Here is a 23412-nt window from a genome sequence, read left to right as displayed (position 1 = left end):
ACCGTAAATCTAACAAAAATTGAGTGTCGACAACTTTTTAATATAGTCTACCCAGACCATATTGCCACGCTACGCCACTGCCTATAAGTTTACCGGAATGAATCGTTAATTCCTGTAATCTAAATATATTGTCAGTGCACAGAAGGAAGTAAAATGGATAATGATGCTTTAATTGCTGCTGTTTATAATAAACCTGCGGTATGGGATAAAATAGACAAGCACCATAGCAATAGGAATGTAGTGGAAAAGTGTTGGAAAGAATTTAGTGCAGAATTGAAGCATGACAGTAAGTAAAATATCTAAAGATAACAATACACAATGTTTTACAATAATTGACCGAGAGATGTGTCTCATGCGTTCCGCATGGGACTCGCATTCGGGAGGTCCGTAGTTCGATTCCCGGACTGACCAACCTGTGGTTTTCACAGTTACTTAGGAAAATGTAGAGTTGCAATTTTCATTGCCAAGGTCCATTTCCCTTCCTCTCCCGTGTAGAAAAATAATTTAGATTTCATATCATTCATCTTCTTCATCTTATTCCATAGACATATTCAGGTCAAGATCCATGTCTTCGTCTGCATACGGGGGGGGGGGGGGAGAGGACCATCCTCTCTGCAACCGTGGCGCTTCGATATCTTGGAAGAAGGGCCGTTGGAATGGTGCCTGTGCTGCTTGGTCACCTTAGCGTTATGAACTTAGGGCGGGGCTAGGGAGCCTTCATTGGGTGAGAGGTCACATGCGGCCGGTGGGCTGGTACACCGCAACCTCATTCATCTCATAAATTCGGGGTGCACAATAGGTCTCAGTGTGGCCGACATGCAAAGGATCGTATCTAGCCCGCCTTTAGCCACCTTTACGTTACCTAACCTAACCTACAAAATATTAATTGAAAATAACAGAACACCAAAAATAAATAAAACAGTAATCTCATACTACATTAAAAAATTGATCAATATTATTTTTTAAAATAAACTATACATTCTACATGAAATATTTTAGAGTATGTTGTTGACAAAGGAGAACTATACATGTAATGAAACTTAAATTAAAATATCTTATGCACTTTTTGAGTTATTAGGTAAACGCTGTTCTGCTGAACAAACTACTCCATAAATTTTCATAATTAAAAAAAAAATAGACATAAGGCTTTCAAAAATATTAAAATTCCTTAGTGGTGTACAGATAGAGCATATTAAACATGCCAATTTTATTTCCAAAGGACTTAACTTGTAGATTTTGAGGGGAAAAAAGTGTAAATAGAATTAGACAAGCAAAAGGTGTACCTGTCCCTTAAAAGATTATTCATTGCTAGTTGTAAATCCCACGGTTTTGAGTGAAAGGGCATGAATATTCTCAGTCTTAGAACCGGCATGTTTTAAGGTTTATATCACTTTTAAAACCAATTTTCTTAAACAACAATTATTGTAAATAATTACAAAGTGCTGATACTTATAAGTATTTTTTTTAATTTGTACAGAATCACTTACATTTATGTATGACGTATTTGCTTAATTCGTACAATTTAAAACCTAAATCAAACTGTCTTAGAATCTAGGAACCTATTTATTTATTTTATTGGGTTATTTTACGACGCTTTATCAACATCTAGGTTATTTAGCGTCTGAATGAAATGACAGTGATAATGCCGGTGAAATGAGTCCGGGGTCCAGCACCGAAAGTTACCCAGCATTTGCTCGTATTGGGTTGAGGGAAAACACCGGAAAAAACCTCAACCACGTAACTTGCCCCGACCGGGATTCGAACCCGGGCCACCTGGTTTCGCGGCCAGGCGACGCGCTGATCGTTACTCCATAGGTGTGGAGGAACCTAAAATGCGTATTCTTATTTGGATGAATAATAGTTAAAGAAACTAAACTACAAATAGTATTATCATTCAAAACATAATAAAGAGCTGAATTATTGCGAAATACGTTAAATGTACAGTGAGAAAGTATGTGTAATCTTCATTTTTATTTTATTTTTTAATTGTTCATGAATTTCATACTGAATTTTAGTAATTTACGTATGACTTAATACATTTTTCTATATACGCATGTTTGACACTGGCCAGTTTGGTATACAAAACCTGTCTGAAAAATACCCACCCTTTTTTAATGGACGGCGGTAAATTGCACTGGAATTCAAACTTTCTGTATGTAAACTGCACTGATTTTACATGTGGTGAATTGCACTGGATGTTGTAAATTGCACTTCTGATTTTATTAAGTTTTGCCCAACATTTTTTCCCGGTCTGTACACTCTCGACAATCAATACATCGCCTTGCTTGAATTTGCCATTTGTAGCAAATGTGAGGAGAACTTTAATAAGAAATTTGAGCCTGCTACAGTAATTTCAGATCTCTAAATAGCTATTCATGTTGCAGTGAAAAACGTGTGGGAAAATACTGAAAATTTTCTGTGCAGGTTTCATTTAACCAATATTCCTGGTGGAAAAAAAAATTCAGGGATTAGTTTTGGCGTGTGAATATAAAAACAACGATTCTATCACTGGACAGTTATGTATTCGAGCTGCTTTACTTACAGCCGGATGAAGTAGAAGATGCGTTTGTGAATGATTGATTCCCGTACAACCTGAAACTGAGTCTGTAGTGCAAGTTTATTCTTATTTAGTTGACAGTTATATTGATGATGATGTGTCATTTCCGCCGAATATGTAGACATCATAGTCTGCGGACACAGGTCGGACAACGAATAGGTGCGAATCTTTCCATTCGCATTTGAACTCTTCTTTTAATTCTTCTCATCCCTCTATACACATTTTTGTGGACCAATGAATCAGTCTTCAGATCGAAATTGACGTAAAGGTCAATACTATCAATACACCACATACAGGAAAAAAATTAACACACTAAGAAGGAACAAATTTACGTTGAAAGACAAATTTCTAATTACCAGGAAGGAAAAATTGATCGAGTCAGATTCATAAAAAATACATGTTATAGGTTTGCCAAAATACAGTCCAGTATTAGCACAGTCTAGTATATACAGTAGGATCGCTAATATCGCCTCATTACGGACAATGCGAAATAGTACCAGCACAGTTTATTGTTCCTAGCACCCTCACAACTCAAGCTTCGTGACTGTATACAGGCTACTAGACTGTGGTATTAGTGTTGAACGAGTGTTCTATAATCGACACGCATAATAAACTGAAGTGGTACAGTACAGATGTGTTGAACAAGTGCTTGATAATCGACACATATAAAATACAGTATTAGTGTTGAACAAGTGTTTCATAATCGGCACGCATAATAAACTGAAGTGTTGATACAGTCTATGCAACAAATATCAGCTCATAGCTTTAGTGCAGTTTGTATCTTCTACTCCCCGTCATCCAGTGCAGTTTACATGGTAAGTGATTACTCGTCCAGTTTCTTTGCAGTGCAGTTTACTATTTTCCAGTGCAATTTACAATCGCCCTTTTTAATATCTGGAAAACTGGTCACGTGGCCTTGATATAACTAGACAATGCTTGCGTGGACAGTCACTCTTACATAGGGACACTCATTGTCAGTTGGCAATGAGATGCAGTGGAGTGAGCTTGTGTAGTGTACGACCATCGCATTCACATTGATTGCACGAGTAGATAGCGGATCTGCATCAAATTTTTCTTGCAATTTGAACATTAATCCGCGGAAACTATTTCCGGAAGATGGCTTTTGGTGACGATTCACTAAGTGAAGTTCTGATAAGATTGTGGCATTATCGCTTTGTAGATGGTCAGGAAGCCATTGAAAATGGTCCATTTACTAGCATAAAGTTCCTAGTGCTTCTCATTTATAGATCCCTTTTTTGAAAGTACAGTGAAATTCTGTATCTTTATTGTAAAGAATATTAATTGGATATTGAGAGAATAGGATACAATAAAATATAACGAACTGCCAAATTGCATAAAGTGTATTTGTTTAAATACTTTATACATAAAAGCGTAACAAGTCTTCCAGCCATGTAACCATGGATAACAGTATTAGTCATTATCAATTTATTACAAGGGATCCCAGCATTCCAAGCCAACAATATTTATATGTCGTCATATAGTATCCCAAAATCCATTCCAAATTCAGTAAGGGCGGTTCTTATTGTACAGACATTTTAAACTGTTTTTTTTTCTCTTAACATAATACAAATGAGGGGCTCTAGCGTAAAAGATGGTAACTGACATTTTAGTAAACAATTAGATACGTAAAGTATAAAATGGTATCTTACAATCTGCGTCTAATTCATTACTAGTTAGTTTTCCAACATCTCAACAGGTGGCAGAAGTACACAGATTTTATTTTCCTGGTAACTATACAAACTGTTGCATGTATAATGTTTACCTACCTAATAACTTAAAAACACTAAAATGTCACTTACCATGTTTCACTCCCGAACCTCTCAAATCATAATATAAAAAGAGAACATTAAAATTTTTGGGACAAAAGAGAAGTTTAGTTGTTAGGAAAATAAAGCAAGATGAGTAAAAGTAATTATTCTCTCTCTCTCTCTCTCTCTCTCTCTCTCTCTCTCTCTCTTCAATGTTGCATCAAATCTAAACCTCAGACATTTTCATCGAGTTTTCATTTTCGTATATTTCTTGTATTCTTTTTCTTCTTATTAACTTTAAACTTTACTGGAAGAAGACGATAAATAATCTCTAAGAACATTTAAAAATCACTTTTTTCGTGAAGAAGAGTGATTTAATTATATTGCGGTTTCTAGATACTCTGTGCCACACGTGTTCCTCATTTACCTATTCAACTGCACTATTTTTGTCAAAGCCAGCTTGTTACAACATGCTAGCTGAGTAGGATTATTCATGCGAGAGACAATTCACACAAAAATTAAAGCACTGATGGAAGCTGCTGTCATGTCTACCTTTCACGCTGTGAGCATTTTATGACTGTTGAAATATCTCAAATAATCCTTTTTTTGGACGACATAACTCTCAACAGATACACATCATGTACAGTGTGGCCCGCCGAAGTGGTGTACAACTAGAAAAATGGGTCACAGTCCTGCCATCTATCCGCAATATGCGGAACCTCAATCACGTAAAGTGAAGTGGGTAGGCATTGGATGCATACATACATACATACATACATACATACATACATACATACATACATACATACATACATACATACATACATACATACATACATACATACATACATACATACATACATACATACAACCATACATACATACATTGTAAATAATATACCTTTTGAGAAAATTAGCCAGTTGTAGAAAAAAGAAACAAAACAAAATAGAATTGTAAATAATGTTAAATGTAAATGGTAGGAATGTAAATAATTGTAAAACTAGAGTATCATAAAAAAAAACAATTTTAGAATCTGCAATAACGTCACAGTCTAACAGTAGATTGTAAACTATAAATGGTAGATAGTTTTAATTAATTGTGACCTTAGAACATTTTTATAGAGAAAAACTAAGAGAAAATTGTGGAAAAGAAAATAATCCAGATCAGATTGCAAATTTCAAATTGCAGAAAATCAATATAAATGCAGCATATATATCGAGACAAATAAGTGAATGGCAAAAACAAAATCAACTGATCTTCAAATTAGATTGTAAACTTTGAATTGTTATAGATGATTGTATCTAATTGTAATATTATAAGAGAACTAAGTGCATGTAGTATTACTCAGTGTAATGTAACATGCCGTTTTTTAATAAATAAAAAAAACATACATACATACATACATACATACATATATACCAAACATTATCATATTTAATGTACCAGAAGATATAACAGTGGAAAACGCAGTAGAAGCTCTCTCTACACAGAATGAAGAACTTAACAATGATAAGGGAGATCTGAAACCAAAATTTGAATTTCAAGATAGGAAAAAATGCAAGAACCTTGTTGTTGAAATTAGTTCTGAATTAAGAAAACAAATACTAGGGAAAAAACTAAAAGTTGGTTGGAATATGTGTAACTGGCATGACTACATAAAAGTCACCCGCTGTTACAAGTGCTGCAAGTTCTATCATCGTGCCCAAGATTGCAAAGGAATTCAAACATGCCCGAATTGCACTGGAAATCACACATTAAAGGAGTGCCAGGAGAGAAAAGAGAATTACAAATGTACAAATTGTGTCAATTACAATAAATATAACAGAGACAACAGCAAGAACGAGAACCACTCTGTGCTAGACAAAGATTGTCCTTGCCATCAAACAGTACTTAAACGGTACCAACTAAACACTGACTATTAGAATGGATTACCATGGACTCACGTGTTTCCAGATTAATCTGCAACATTCGAGAACAGTGACTAGCAATTTGGTGCAGCTTATTAAAAATCAGGGCATTGACATAACATTCATTCAGGAGCCCTACACTATTAATAATGAACTGGCAGGAATGTCGAAAACAATGAGGACATATACAAGTGGCCATAGAAGAAAGAGGGCGGTAATTGTCAATAACAAAGATATTGACGTTACAACAATCATGCAAATCTCAGATGAAGATTGCATAGTCGTTGAAGTTAATTACAAGAAGAAAGTATTTTTTGCCTCAAACATGTACTTTGATAGAGTTTCAAACATAGAGGAAGATATTAGGGAAGTTGAAAGAATTCTCACACACATTAAGGGAAGAGGGCTACTAATTCTTGCTGACACGAAAGCTAGAAATAAGCTATGGTATGACGACATAAACAATGAGCGTGGAAGGCTTTTTGAAGAATTCCTTACCGTTAACACCTTGCACATACTGAACGGAAATACCATCATATGAGAGGGCAAGAGGCAGAAGTTGGATTGATTTATCAATCACAAATAACATACTCCTAGGGCACATAACGGATTGGAAAATAGCGGAGGAAGAGAGCTGTTCCGACCACAGGATAATATCTTTCAAGATAGGCGAAGTGAACAGAGACAAGACAAGCAACTACCACAGAGCAAGATATATCGTTAAAGAAGAAAATTACGAAAAATTTGATCGCCTACTAGCAACACAGCTTAGTACAACATTCGGGTGTGAAATTAACGCTAAACAGTTAAACGAAGAACTAGCCAACAAGATGAAATCTTATGAAGATACGGAACTACTAGTTAACAAATTACAAAATTGCATAAGTGAAACATGTAAAGGATCTTTTAGAAGTATGGGAAAAGCAGTGAAGCATAGCGGCAAATCTGTTCCATGGTGGACACCGGAATTAACTGTGCTTCGAAAGAAGGTGAACGCACTTAGGAGGCGATATCAAAGGACACAAAACAACGAGCAACTGCGACAGGACAGAAAAATTAAGTACCTAGAAGGTAGTCGGCAGTACTAGTCAAAAATAAGTATGAAGAAAATCAAATCATGGAAACAATTCTGTACCAATACGAAAGGATCCAGTCCATGGAATATCGTGTATAAATTAGCAGCTAATAAATTAAGAGGACAAAGTTCACTTACTATATACCGAAAGAACGATGGAACTTACACTACCGACACAGCAAGCACAATAGAATATATGACGGCTCACTTTGTCCTGTTTGACAGCGAACATGACGACAGTGAACTTCAAGCCCAGTTAAGGAGGCAAATGACAGAAACGTTGACTACGCCGAACGATGTGGCATTCACACAGGAGGAGATCCTTCGCATCCTACAAAATTTTGATCCCACAAAATCGCCCAGAGAGGACGGTCTGTCCAGTGATATTATACTGAGATCCTTCAAACAATTTCCTAAATTCTTCACTACAATCTATAACAGATGTCTTGAAACTGGACACTTCCCAAAAATCTGGAAACGATCTACAATAATCCCAATAGTTAAACCTGGAAGAGAGACATGTGACAGTGTCAAAATATCGACCCATCAGCTTAATCAATGTTGGCGGCAAAGTGCTGGAGAAGCTAATGATAGATCGAATACAACATCACATAAATTCAAACAAGTTGTCTAGCACACGACAATTTGGATTTACACCCCAGAAAAGTACAATAGACGCCATAATGGCAGTAAAACACTTCGTACTACAAAACCTGCAAACCAACAGCTATGTTGCCTTAATCAGCCTGGATGTACAGAATGCATTTGACGCGGCTTGGTGGCCTAGTATTATGAGTAACTTAAGACAGAAAAATTGTCCTATAAACTTGTACACATTAACTATGGACTACTTCCGGAACAGGAAGGCAAGCCTATGCACCAACGGATACAGCACGGAAAAAGCGGTGGAGAAAGGATGCCCACAAGGTTCATGCTGCGGGCCTGGCCTGTGGAATATTCTGTACGATCCTCTACTACAGGCATGTCAAAACCCTGCACATTGTGCAATCGCGCACATTGTGCAGCGGTCTGTGTGCACTGTTCGTTTCCTATTCCCCTACCTGGAGGGAGTGAATCGGCGTGGACGGGAGCGCGACAGGGCTGTACAGTTCGGTATCTGCAGTTTCAGATAAGTTATCGTTCCAGGAACACAGTATGTCCTGCAATCCAGAAAAACGAAAATCCTCCAGTCGATTCAATCCCGATTGGCGCTATATGTTTCTTAGTGCAGAATATCGTGGAGATGCACAGTGTTTAGTCTGCAAGAAACAAATGGTATGTAAGAAATTCAATGTTCAGCGGCATTATGAAATGCACCATGAAGTGGATTATAAAAGTTACCAAAGCGAAGAGAGGATAAAATTGATTTCTCACCTTTCAGAAGACGTAAGTACAATTTAGAGGACCTAAATATTTTCTATAATTTTCTACACTTTACTTATACTTTTAGGCATTAACTAAATAAACGTTAATAATTGTTAATTAGTCTATATTAATTGCTTTCAGAATGCTACTAACACTGTTGACTCACAACCTAATCATCATGAAAGCTGCTTACGTGTTAGTTATGAAATATCTTTGAAAATCGCAAAGAAATGTCGTCCGTTTACAGAAGGGGAATTCATTAAAGATTGTATTACCGATGCAGTGCATATAATGTCCCCTAAGAAAGTTAAGAAATACAGCTCGATACCTTTGTCGAGAAATACTGTATCTAGCAGAATAAACGATCTTGCCGAAGACTCAGAACGTCAATTGAGAAGCCTATGTAATAATTTCGTTTCTTTTTCGCTGGCTACTGATGAGAGCACTGACGTATGTGATACGGCTCTGCTTGTTGTATTTATTAGAGGAGTGGATGAAAACTTAGAAATTAGGGAGGAATTTTTAGACTTAATTCCTCTGAAAAATACAACAACAGGTGAAGATATTTTCAACGGAAACGTAAAATCCATTGAACGTGTAGGGCTGTCTTGGGATAAATTGACGTCCGTCACAACTGATGGTGCCCCTTCTATGACTAGAGAGAAGCAAGGTTTCGTAGGATTATTAAAACGGCATCTTGAATAAAATAATTTCAAACGTAACATAATAGCTATTCATTGTGTTATTCATCAAGAAGCCTTATGTGCTAAACGTGCAAATATTAAACATGTGATGGATGTAGTATTGAAGTGTGTAAATTTCATAAGGTCACATGCTCTAAATCACAGACAATTCAAGGACTTTTTGGAATCAATTGAATGTGACTACACGGATGTTCCATATCATTGTGAAGTTCGGTGGCTAAGTCGCGCAAAAACTCTCGAAAGATTTTTCAATTTGAGAGAGTACATTTCGGAATTTATGCTTGGGAGGGGCAAAAATATTCCTGAATTAGACGATCCTACATGGGTTCAGGACTTGGTTTTCTTGGTGGACCTCACGAAACATTTGAATGATTTAAACTTAAAACTACAAGGGAAAGATAAAATGATTTGTGATATTAATGATGCAGTGAAAGCATTTAAACTTATGATTTCCTTATGGAAAACACAAATAGAGGATCACAATTTTACCCATTTTCCCTATCTTCGGTCGCTGAATGCAAGAGTGGACGTCCAGAAATACATAACCATTTTGAGCAGTGTGAAAGATGAATTTGACAATAGATTTCATGACTTGGAGGCACTGCAATTGAAGTTGGAACTCTTCACTATGCCATACTCTGCAAAGCCTTTGGACGTTCCTTCCAGTTTGCAACTTGAACTAATCGACTTACAATGTAATTCAGAACTTAAAAAAAAATCTACATTAATAAAGATATCACTGGATTTTACAAGGCACTTGAACGAACACGCTACCCACAATTTCATAAATTTGCAGCAGAAATGATTTCTATATTTTCCAGCACTTACACTTGCGAACAGTTTTTTTCCCTGATGAAGCAAAATAAATCTGGAGAGAGAGCCCGACTTTCAGACGAAAATCTCCGCTCTGTAGTGAGACTTTCTACAGCTAATAAAATAGTGCCAGATATAGAAAGAATAGTATCTGCAAAAGTGAACATTGTGCCTGATAATGAAGCATCGTCATCCAAGTCGGACCAGTAAATACTGTGTTCACAATACGTAATTTGTGTTTCATTGTATCTTCAAATTTACAGTAGTAAAAATTCTTAAAAGATCAATTTGAAACATTTTTCTAAGAGAGATGTTAATTTTAGTTCACTTAATAATTCAAATGTTGTGTTTTTTTAATCTTTATTAAAGGAATATGTAATTGTATGACATATCATTCCAAGGCTAATTGTTTTTAGGGTAACATTTTTTCAATGTTTAGCTTACTATATTATATTATAGACTATTTTGGAACACTTTGAGAGCAGTCTGTTTTTTCAGACGTGAATATTTATTTTTTGTTATTATTATTTGTATTATTATTATTATTATTATTATTATTATTATTATTATTATTATTATTATTATTATTATTATTATTAACAAAAACTTTTGTCATTTCGTACTCGCGAAAAACTACTTCCATAAAATTTAACTATTCTCTTAACAACGTCTGTATTATTAGGAAAAATTCTATTAAAGATCTTGGTGTATTACTCGATTCTAAATTATACTTTCACAATCATGTTCAATATATTTATAATCATTCAATAAGAATGCTTGGTTTAATAAGATCTATAACTTATTCTTTTTCTACTCCAGAGTCACTATTAATTCTATACTTTACTTTGGTTCGATCTAAACTTGAATATGCATCTGTAGCCTGGAATTCCATTACTTCAACTGATTCGGTTAAATTGGAAAATATTCAAAGAAATTTTTTTCCTTATGTGCTTTTCGATTTATACCCAATTCCTCTGACTTTAACTATGAGATTACCTGTAAATATTTTAACTTTTGTAGCCTTTATTCTAGACGTCAAAATCTTGATTATCAATTTTTTTGCAAAGTTATCAAGGGTGATATTGATTGTGAGTCTATCATAAACAATATCAGCCTTCGTATTCCTACAAAAGGTTTAAGATTTCAAAAAAATATTTATAACAGAAATTCAAAATCACTTTCTCCAGTCTGTAGATGCATAAAATATGCCAATTTGCATGGGCACAATTTAGATCCTTTTAAGGTATAGTTTCGTTTTGATTATTAGTATTTACTGTTCTTGTTCTCAATTTTATTTATGTATGTTTTTGTTTATTTAAGATATTTATTTTGTTTTTGCACCTTTGTATCTTCTGTTTGTGTTTTGTGCTGAACTATAATTGGCCTCTGGCTATTGTTCAGCACACAAATATTAATAATAAATAAATAAATTATTATAACTACATTATGATTACATAGGCCTATGCCGGTTTCCCTTCAATTTATAAATGTTCCTGCATTTTCTTTCCTTATTATTATTATTATTATTATTATTATTATTATTATTATTATTATTATTATTAACCATTTTTTTAACTTATGTAGCCAAGTTTTATAAAATTATAAAATCACCTCTTATTCTGATAGGTGGATGAATTATTTGCCGCTCAAATACTACCATTTACTCAATGCGTACTATTGTATTACACTCGCTCAAAAAACTGTACACGCGCAATTCAAAAGCGATCAGGATTTGAAAATAATTAATTTTCTTAGAAAATCACAATCCACATTACGTACAATGTAGAACTTTACACTTGTTTTGGGTATGGTGAATGATTGGCCTGTGAATGTGAACGCGTTACGAAAAATAAAGTGAGTCCGCAGACATAACGAAGACGAGAAATCAGGAATCATAGAAAATGATTATTAATATTTCCTCAATCAAATATAGCTAATAATTATTTTAAAACGGTAGGATTTCATCAGCCCATGTCAAGCTAATAATGTTGTGACAGTTTAGATTAGGTTAGTAAAGTTTTCAGAATATATTCGACAACGCTTATTTCTTAATCAGTAGGCTTATTGTCAAGGGAAGACAAAACGTGAGTTTCTTCTCACACTGCCGTCAAAGGTTAAACGACTTACGACTTCCATTTGATAAGCTGTTAAGTTATGAAACTACTGAGCGAGGAATACCTGTGAGGCTCTTGAGGTTGTAAGGGAGCAAGAAAGAAACTATTTGCAAAGACGGAAACATTTTCTGGAAAAATATAATGGCAAATTTTCCATGTTACGTCACTGTATCATGTTGATATACTTCCAGTAATTTATCTTTAATTTTTAATCCAACACCAGAAGCGCAGAATAGATTCTTGTACACCCCTCCAGCTAAGAACTGATAAGAGCAGCGTGTGAATGACGCAATCTGCACAGACAGACGATCCCGTGCACATATACTGCACATTCAGTGCCTCGTTTTTGACATGCCTGCTCTACTACAATTGGACTACATACAACACTCTGAAGTAATCGCCTTTGCAGACGATTTACTTGTTATGACGAAAAGTGAAAGCATAGTGGAAACGGAAAACTACGCAAATCAAGATGTAATGAAACTCGAACGGTGGGCTCGAGATAATAAAATCAAATTCAATACAATAAAGTCTAAAGTGCTAGTTATTACCAGGAAGAAAAGACATAACGAGGTCATAAACATCTACATTAACAACAAACCAATAGACCAAGTTAATGAATTAAAGTATCTTGGAGTGTATCTAGACAGATCGTTCAAATTCAACAAGCACATAGATTATATATACGATAAAGCAATCGCATTAATACATATGCTCTCAAAATCGGCAAAGCTTGGCTGGGGCCTAGGACATAAAGCTCTATATACAATATACAAAGGAGCAATAGAACCAATCCTGACGTATGGAACACCGGTGTGGGAGGAAGCCCTACGACAGTCCAGAAACGTTAGCAAACTCCAACGCATCCAAAGATTATGTAATATTAAAAATCATCAAAGCATATAGAACCATTTCATTTGATGCGTCCTGCATTATAGCCGGCATCCAACCCATCAACATCACAATAGATGGTAATATTCAACTATATAAAGCAACGCACGGAGCGAGAGATTATGACACACCCCTAGAACCAGTAAATTGGAACCATCCTGCACAAGATAAGTCTATCATAGGAACTCAGGACAACACAACCTACGCAATAGAAATCTACACAGATGGGAGCAAGACAGAAGACAAAGTAGGAGCAGCTGCAGCAATATTCCAAAAAGAGGAACTCATCTGCCAGTTGAAGTACAGATTACATGCAAGATGCTCTAACAATCAGGCCGAGCAAGTTGCGATCTGGAAAGCACTACAGGAAGTACAGAAAATGGAGAAGATACCGGATGAAGAGCGAGTGGCAGCTGTGTATACTGACAGCAGCATCACAATATCCTTGCTGAAGAAAAACACAAACGACAACACATTAATAGCTCACATTCATAATACTCTTTCTGCACTACAACAGAGAAACTGGACGATCCATTTTGGCTGGGTTAAGGCCCATGCTGCCTTGTATGGAAACGAACTCGCTGATAGACTGGCAAAAGCAGCATCCACGGGAGGTGAAGTAATATATAAGAAAATCCCAAAATTGACAATCAAATCAGAAATATCACGATTAGGACTTCAGAAATGGCAAGAATGTTGGAATAATACCACAAAAGGAGCGCTGAGCAAAGCATTTTTCCCTTCCGTCATGGACAGATTAAAAACAAAACTCCCGGTAACGCCGGAATTCACTGCCATTGTGGCAGGTCACGGGAAAACCAATTCATATTTACACCGCTTCCATCTCAAAGATGATCCAGCCTGCACATGCCACAGAGGACAACAAACGGTGAACCACCTAATCTACGAATGTCCCAATATGACAAATCAAAGAACCATCCTCATAAAAGAGATATCACAAAATGGAGGAACTTGACCAGTCACTAATCAGCAATTAACATCCAGGCACCTACGAGCATTTCGGAAATCTATTCAATCCATGAACATCTAGAACAAACCATCACACCATCACTAAATAACTCAGCACATAATAACTCTCAAAAAAACAGAACAATAAAATAATAAGTATTCCAAAAAAAATTGTATTCTATAAATAGCGTCACAAACGTATGTATTTATTATATGATCCCAATTGTAAATATCAAATTGTACATTTTGTAATGGTTGCATGTAATGTTACTACTGTAACGGGGTATGCAGATGTATTCTCAATAAAATAAAATACATACGTACGTACGTACGTACGTACATACATACATACACACATACATACATACATACATACATACATACATACATACATACATACATACATACATACATACATACATACATACATACATACATACATACATACATACATACATACATACATACATACATACATACATACATACATACATACATACATACATACATTCCAATAGTGAAACCGTGCAAAGAAAATAGCTTGGAGCCTTCAAAATATCGCCCAGTCAGTCTTATAAATATAGGAGGAAAAGTTCTAGAAAAGCTACTAATCAATCGAATCATGCACCATATGCACACAAAAGAACTCCTAAACGATCACCAGTATAGTTTCACAGCACAGAAAAGTACAACAGACGCGGCAATGAAAGTAAAAAGGTTTATTGAGCCAGAACTAGAGAAAGGGAATGTCGTAGTTATGGTTAGCCTCGACGTCAAAGGAGCCTTCGACGCAGCCTAGTGGTCAGGAATTTTAAAGGAACTTAAAGATTCTAAATGTCCCCAAAATTTATACAGGCTCTCACAGAACTATTTCAGTGAAAGATATGCTACTATGTCCATAAACAATGTTACCATACAGAAAAGAGTCACAAAAGGTTGTCCACAAGGATCATGTTGCGGCCCTGGTTACTGGAATATACAATACAACTCCATTCTGAACCTTAAATATACAAGCCACACCAAAGCAATAGCATTCGCGGATGACTTGGTATTATTAACAGAGGAGACACAATCAGAGAACAGAAAACTATACAAACATAAAAATGAACAAGATTACGACATGGGCCAAAGCAAATAAAATTAATTTTAATGAACAGAAGTCGAAAGTAATGCTCCTGACTCGAAGGAAAAGAAAAGAAGAAAAAGAAGTAAACATTTACCTAAACAATAAACCAATAGCCCAAGCAAACACCTTGAAATACCTTGGAATCATATTTGACAATAAATTAACTTTCAGAGAACACATAAATCATATCACAGAAAAATGCACAAAACTAATATTTGCACTTTCCAAGTCAGCGAAACTGAACTGGGGCCTGAAGCACGAAGCGCTAAAAACAATCTACAAAGGCGGAATTTTACCTCTTCTAACATACGGTGCACCAGTGTGGACTAAAGCAATGGAAAGAGAATGTTACAAAGCTAAAATTACCAGAGTTCAAAGACTTATCAACATTAAAATAGCGAAAGCATACTGCACAGTATCAAACGAAGCACTCTGCGTAATCACTGGATTAACACCTATTACTATCAAGATAAATGAAATTGTGAAGCTGTACAAATATTTAAAAGGGGACGGAAATGCAGAACAAATACTGGACAATAATATGGAAGCGAAATACTGGCCTCATCCAGCGAACTCAATAACACTCAACCCAGAAAGCCTGGAAGAAACACACAAAATACATGTATATACTGACGGCAGCAAAAGCGATCAAGGAGTAGGATCAGGTATAGCCATATATGCGGATAACGAAATAAAACACAAGCTTAAATACAGACTGAATGAAAGATGTTCCAACAACCAGGCAGAGCAGCTGGCAATCCTGAAAGTCTTAGAATACATCGAATCACTGGAAATAGAAGTCGAACAATTGCAATATACACAGATAGCCAGATAACACTCAAAGCACTTAAAAATAGGAAAAATCACACTTATCTCATAGAAGAAATAAGGAACAAGGTGGTGACAATGGAGGAACAAGACTGGGGGATACAATTCTACTGGGTTAAAGCACACGTAGGGAACCAGGGTAACGAGCTGGCAGACCAACTTGCAAAGGAGGAGGCGACAAGTAAGGACCTCCACGAGTGCTACAAGAGGATACCCAGAAGTGCTGTAATAAGTGAACTCAGTGAACTAAGTGAAGCCAAATGGCAAAGTGACTGGAATGTAACTGAGAAAGGTGCAGTCACAAAATCATTCTTCCCAAATATTGCAGACAGACTCAAACTGAAATTCAGTGTAACCCCTAACCCAACAGCAATGTTAACAGAACACGGCAAAATCAGAACGTACCTACATAGATTTAAAATTATAAACAATCCAACATGCCCATGTCAAATTAGCCACCAAACGGTAGACCACTTATTGTTCATTGCAAACTCTTAGATCAGGAAAGAGATGCTTTAATCGCGGCTGTATTAAGAACTGAAAACTGGCCACCTAACAAAGACGACATCATAAAAAAATATACTAGGAAACTTATACAATTTGTAAATAATATACCTTTTGAGAAAATTAGCCAGTTGTAGAAAAAAAAAAAAAGAATTGTAAATAATGTTAAATGTAAATGGTAGAAATTGTAAATAATTGTAAAACTAGAGTATCATAAAAAAACAATAATTTTAGAATCTGCAATAACATCACAGTCTAACAGTAGATGGTAAACTATAAACGGTAGATAGCTATAATTAATTGTGACCTTAGAACATTTTATAGAGAAAAAATAAGAGAAAATTGTGGAAAAGAAAATAATCCAAATCAGACTGTAAATTTTAAATTGCAGAAAATCAATATAAATGCAGCATATACGTCGAGAGAATGGCAAAAACAAAATCAACTGATCTTCAAATTAGATTGTAAACTTTGAATTGTTATAGATGATTGTAAATAACTGTAATATTATAAGAGAGCTCAGTGCATGTAGTATTACTCAGTGTAATGGAACATGCCGTTTTTTAATAAATACAAAAAAAATGCATACATACATACATACATACATACATACATACATACATACATACATACATACATACATACATACATACATACATACATACATACATACATACATACATACTTTTTTTTGGATATTTAATGTCAGTCAACAGCGTTACCCTTCAAAGTCTAATAGTTACGTGCTCGCAGATTCAAACTTGGCCAAGAGCTATAGATTTTCAGGCAGATTCAGACGTGAGTTTCATGTTACTCATTATCTTTGTAGCCGTATCCATTGCACAGCAATTTATCTATTCAAGAGAATCTTCTGATTCATATGTTCCTGAAAATGCAACTGGTAAGGAGTTCTGAAATGTTGGAGACAGTATTTCACATCATAGTACAAACATACATAAATTTATTATCATTGTACCAGAGTCTGGTTGTGAAATATGGAGAAACTTTGTTATTTGTAGTCCAAAATAACCATCATCCTTTATGTAAGGTCTATATTACACTATCACATTTCTGTGTCACAGAAGTTTGATAAAATATATATGATAAAATCTTTTACAGTGTAATATAGCATCTTTGATCACATCTAGCTGTGACATAGTTCTGTGATAAAAGTTATAGTCATCATCTGTTACTGAGAAGAAAGAAAATGGCGGACATTAAGTACACATGGTCTGTGAAAACGACAAAACTTTTAATATCACATTATGAGTCACATGAAATGTTTCATCATCCATTATTAAATACTTAGCATGTATAGGATTTCACATCTTCATACTGAAGTTCTCTCAGTGGAGTTTGATGGATTCCTTTTGTACATTTTCTCCCTATCCCAATCTCTAACCCAAATCGTCAGCTTAGACTAGAGTGTGAACCTGCTAACTAACAAAAAGGAAATTTTTCAGGGGAAACAAAAACTAAATATAAATTAACTCTGAAACTTCATCACCTGTACTTTGGATTTGGTCCTAAAGTTTCAGAGTTAATTTATACTCAGTTTTTTTTGTTTCCCCCGTAAAATGTCCTTTTTGTTGGTCAGCAAGTTTACTCTCTAAGCCGACGAAATACATTTCTTCTTTGATTCTTATTTATTATTAATGCAATAACCATTACTGGGCAATCCATTATTGTATTTACAGTTACAACTAGCATAGACCTGTTGTGGATCCATTACCGATATTATAACTGTGATGAAAGATATGATCAAAGTTTTGACATAGTGTAATAATAATCAAAATCTTACATTTTATCATACATATTTGATCAAAAATTTTATCATATTCTGTGACACAGAAATGTGATAGTGTAATATAGGCCTAACTATGCACAAATACGCGTGTTAAAATTGACTGTGATTGGTCACCAGCCAAAGCTTAACTGTAATTTGTCAAATGTGGTGTAATTAAATGCTCCAATCAAATTAAGTTGCGCAAAACAAGTCCTTATTTCCTACGAAAGCGAACTGTATGTGCCAAGTGGTCAAATCAAGTACTTTGCCATGGAAATATAATTATGTGAGAGAGGAAAGTGAGATCTCGTCTGTGTCGGGTAATTAAAAGACTATTATATTGGAACATACGCTGTAAGAGCTAGTTTTCATTAGTAGAATTAGCAGTATAGTAAAGTGGAATATATTTTAGCCCAACTACTCTACTCTGTCGAATTTGGTAGATTACCCGTTCACACGCAAATGGAAATAATATGATAGAATAGAGTCGTACAGAGCAAAATTTAAATTACAAAGATGAACATCAGCCGTCATTTTGCTGTGAGGAAGTCTTTGAAAATGATTGCTTAGGGAAATTACTTCAGCTCTCGAGAAAGAAGAGAACAGAACAAAGAAAATATTGGTTAGAGACTGGAACAAAACAATCCACAGTCATGGAGCATCTGGCCTATTTCTGGGGAAACTTGCTGAAGAGGACGTACAAGAGTATAAACTGTGTTTGAGAATGACCCCGGAAATTTTGAGACACTGCTAGAGATGATCACTCCAGAAATTGTCTCCAACTTAGACCACTTAATTTTTTTAAGTACCACAACGAAACAAAACTAAAAGAACGCGCCAAACACGTGGTATCTTCATAAACAGTACACTTGAATATGCCAAACCTGTTTTCATTAGTATAGTGCCAGTAGAGTAGAGTAAAAAGCAATGGTGGGGGAAAGGCGAGTGGTAGAGTTACTATGTCACTGTGCAATCTTACTCTACTCTACCAATTACGTTTACATTTGTAGAGTTAAAAGGAGAGTTAGTACTTGCCCAAGTTACTCTATGCTAACTCTACTAATGAAAACTATACCTAACTGACAGCTAGGCATTCTGCAAAGTACAGTGCGGGCACTTTAAAACTCCCGAAACATTGCTCAGCCAGTCGGCGACTTGAGCTACATTTAATCAATTAGGGTGCTATTCATAGACATTTCGCTAGCCCGCGCTACAAGCGTGCTAAACTAGCCCCGGCTATCGATTAGTTACTTGTACAGGATTCATATCATATCATATCGCTAACACTGGTTTATGAATACGAAAAACGTTAGTTCGCAGATCATCCACCGGAAGCCCGCGCTAAGAATGTCTATGAATATGGCCCTCACCAAAGAGTTTGTAATACTTACTAGAGGCACATACCCATGAGTGGCAGGCAAGAAAAATGTCACAAATTGAATCGGCTAGCATCCGCCATTAAAGGGAGTGTTTGCGGCGCGAAATTCGAAAACACTACCACAATACATTGATGCAGCCTGGTGATAGACACTGTTTTAAACATCTTTTTATATACAAAGGATGAGTCGTGATGAAATAAACATGAATGGCAGAGGTGCGCTATATTTATTAAAGTATTATAATGATTCATCTTTGGCGATATTCTAAAAAATAAATTAAATCACCCATATACACTCGGGATAAGTATTTGAAATATTGAATAATGGCAATGTCAACATTAATTTTCAGTATTACTAGTATTGTTTTAAGGACATAATGATGGATATTTACTGTAATATTTAAAATGATCTATATTTCAGTCCTTACATGCAAAGGAAAAGGAAGGTAGCCTATATGGTGCTTATAAAATATTTAGTGGTGAAATATGAGATCATTAAAATTCTTGAAAATGATTTAAAATATAATGAGAATAAATGTTATCATAAAACAATCTATTCATTGTGTAATTGACAGTTGATGACCACCAAGTTAGAGGTCAGTACAGACTTTTTAATACAATTAGTAGCGGTAAGAGAGGCCTAGGAGTAGTGGTAATAGTTGACCTAGTAGTAGTGGTAATAGTAGGCCTAGTAGTAGTGGTAATAATAGGCCTAGCTAGACCATCAGCTATATTTTCACTAATTTCTTTGCATTTAATACAACCAAAAACTAGAAGTACATACTGTACAATACGGAAATTACATGATTAATTCATTTATTGTGAAAAAACTTTTTTAGACAGATATATTCTGAGGATTTTCTTATGCACTCTGCTATTATAATCCACTGTAATATGATGGCACATAACCCTTACATAATATATTATTGAAACTAACCTTATAAACCTGATTAATGTGTTTCTGGAAAAACTTTTATCCAAGAAATATTCCGACATTCTGTAAACACATTCAAAGGAGGAACTGCATTTGGAACATTCTTCCAAATATTAAGATATGCATGCTTTCCTGAGGATCCTACAATAGTAGCTATGTTCGGACAATTATTTGCGGCGCAGTATTTCACCATTTTCTTATTATTTCCCTTCAAGTGTACTTATATTTATTCGTACTCCTCAATAAGCATGAACTGTTTGCACTCCTGGCGAAGCATCAACTCCCTTTAATGGCGGCCGAACAGCGGTTCAATTTTGTACGCGAAACTAGCGCCGTTGGTGTCTCTAGTTATATATTACAAACTCTTTGGCCCTCACTGACGTTCTCCATGGAATCGCAGCTCTCTCCTCGCCTACAGTCGGTGGTGAGTGAGGACCGTTATGTTGTGAGTGAGATTTCATTAGAAAGTACAGTAGTGTTGTGCAATGGTGAGATATTCACTGCGTTGTTGTATAGGCCTATTCATCCTGAAGACATATAGCAAATGCAGAAAGTTGTATGGCAGAACAAGTCAAGCGTTTAGACGTAAATTTACTGGCAACACAGATCCAAGAGGAAAAGCAATATCAAGAGTTAGTGGATAAGTTTAATAAAACAGATTCTGTGACTGACAAGAAAAGACAACGAAAACTTCATGCGCTGCCAGTAAATTTAGTCTAAATCTTTGTCTTGTTCTGCCACACACTTGTTGTACGTCTTCAAGTTGAATATACGATGACGCAATGAATATTTCATCATTATACAACACTCTCACACTCTCAATGAAATCTCACCCACGACTGACTACAGGCGGGAATAGCATCGTGATTTCAAGGAGGGGAATGCCAGTGATTGCCTGGAGTAATGTTTTGGGCTTTTTTAATTGGGTTATTTTACGACGCTGTATCAACATCGAGGTTATTTAGCGTCTGAATGAAATGAATATGAAAATGCCGGTGAAATGAGTCCGGGGTCCAGCACCGAAAGTTACCCAGCATTTGCTCGTATTGAGTTGAGGGAAAACCGCGGAAAAAACCTCAACCAGGTAACTTGCCCCGACCGGGATTCGAACCCGGGCCACCTGGTTTCGCAGCCAGACGCGCTGACCGTTATTGGACAGGTGTGGACTGGGGCTTTTAAACTGCCCCGTTTGTAGTAGTTGGAAAGCGTAAAGGATAGAAACAACTTTTTGCTACTGAAATATTACCTATCAACGTCTGAGGTTTCTTCAAGTAATAAGTAGATTACAAGAAGGGGAATATTTCCACTTTTTCTAAATTCATGCCAAAAACACCTGTGGTTTTTTAAATGGATAAACTGACAATTTCTTTTTATGATCTCTAAGTATATTTTCCTGTGTACGATATCTGCTTTCCAGCTAAGCAGAATACAATAATTACAATGAGAATCGTCCTTGCAATGCCACAGTACCAGTCCACGCAATGGTCACTACTAGACTAGATTAAATTTCATGATGTAAGTACAGGTTGCTTGGCTAACTTTCTACGAAGTTGGCTGCACTCATCTTTGTAGCACACAACTCTAACATAATGACTACCATCAAGCGATGTACTTGGTGTGAGACCCTTTGGCGATCAGTTCGCCAGTCTGCTTCTTCTTTATCTCGACGTCCAGAAATGCCAATGTCTTGCCAGCTTTCAAAGTGTTGCAGTCTATCACGATTGTTTCTCCCTCCCTAGCTGCTTTCAAGTAACTGTTAAAAAGAAAGAACATGAAACTAGTTTAGAATTATTCAAAACCAGTAAAACAGTAGAGAATATTCCACCAATATTTTAAAAAAGATAAAAATAAATAATAATAATAATAATAATAATAATAATAATAATAATAATAATAATAATAATAATAATAATAATAATAATAATAATAATAATAGTGGTTTTATTTAATATAGATGCTTGGGAATACTAGTGAAGATGAAAGAAAAGATCAACTAAAGAAAATGTTTAAAAACGATTTAAGTTAGAGGATGATTGACGGAAAAATACCGAGATATTCTAAATTAGTTATCCAAAGAGAATCCCTAATAATTTTAGATATATGTAACAATATTTCCTAAGTGTTTTAAACTGTAGGACATCACTATGAGTTTTGCAGATAAGTACAGCATGCATTTATGTAGGCATCATGATTATCATTATTAGCTACTGCTATCAACACTATCATTACTGCCACTGCTACCACCACCAGTCAATACTGCTTTTATTGCCACCACAACCACCACCATCATTGTCTGGTGACAATACTACTATTGCCACAACAACCATCATCATTGTCACCACCACTACCAGTTTCACCACAACCACCACCATTGTCACCACCACTACAATTGTCATCACAACCACCACCATTGTCACCACCACTACCATTGCCACCAAACCACCACCATCATTGTCACCACGACTATCATTGCCGCCACAACCACCATCATCACTTCTACATCATCAGTCTTACCATTACCATCACTCTTCACCATTCTCCCTGTGTGATGGCGGTGGCGGTGTTCAAATGAAGAAAGGGTAAAATCTACTCGGGTAGTCGAAAGTTTTGTTCTGAAGAAAACACTCTGTTTGGTTTGAAGAGCAACCCAAGTGTACACACCGATGTTTATTCACTGTGAGCCTTGGGATG

General features: G+C 35.7%; 1 protein-coding gene across 3 annotated transcripts in view; it reads right to left on the bottom strand.

The window, feature by feature from the left end:
• Positions 1-3900: 3900 nt before the first annotated feature.
• Positions 3901-23412, bottom strand: part of LOC138713391 (acyl-coenzyme A thioesterase 13-like) — an 83561-nt gene continuing 64049 nt past the window's right edge. For 2 of the 3 annotated variants that reach the window (XM_069845468.1, XM_069845469.1), the window contains exon 3: positions 3901-22474. In XM_069845468.1, the coding sequence (XP_069701569.1) occupies positions 22321-22474 (154 nt within the window). In that variant the 3' untranslated portion in view covers positions 3901-22320. The remainder of the gene's footprint in view (positions 22475-23412) is intronic. The other variant, XR_011335858.1, reaches the window with a different exon arrangement.

The sequence above is a fragment of the Periplaneta americana genome, chromosome 14, assembly GCF_040183065.1.
Source record: "Periplaneta americana isolate PAMFEO1 chromosome 14, P.americana_PAMFEO1_priV1, whole genome shotgun sequence".
NCBI classification, from domain to species: Eukaryota; Metazoa; Arthropoda; class Insecta; order Blattodea; family Blattidae; genus Periplaneta; species Periplaneta americana.
Note: the sequence above shows the minus strand (reverse complement) of the source record. Positions and strands in the feature narration are given on the sequence as shown.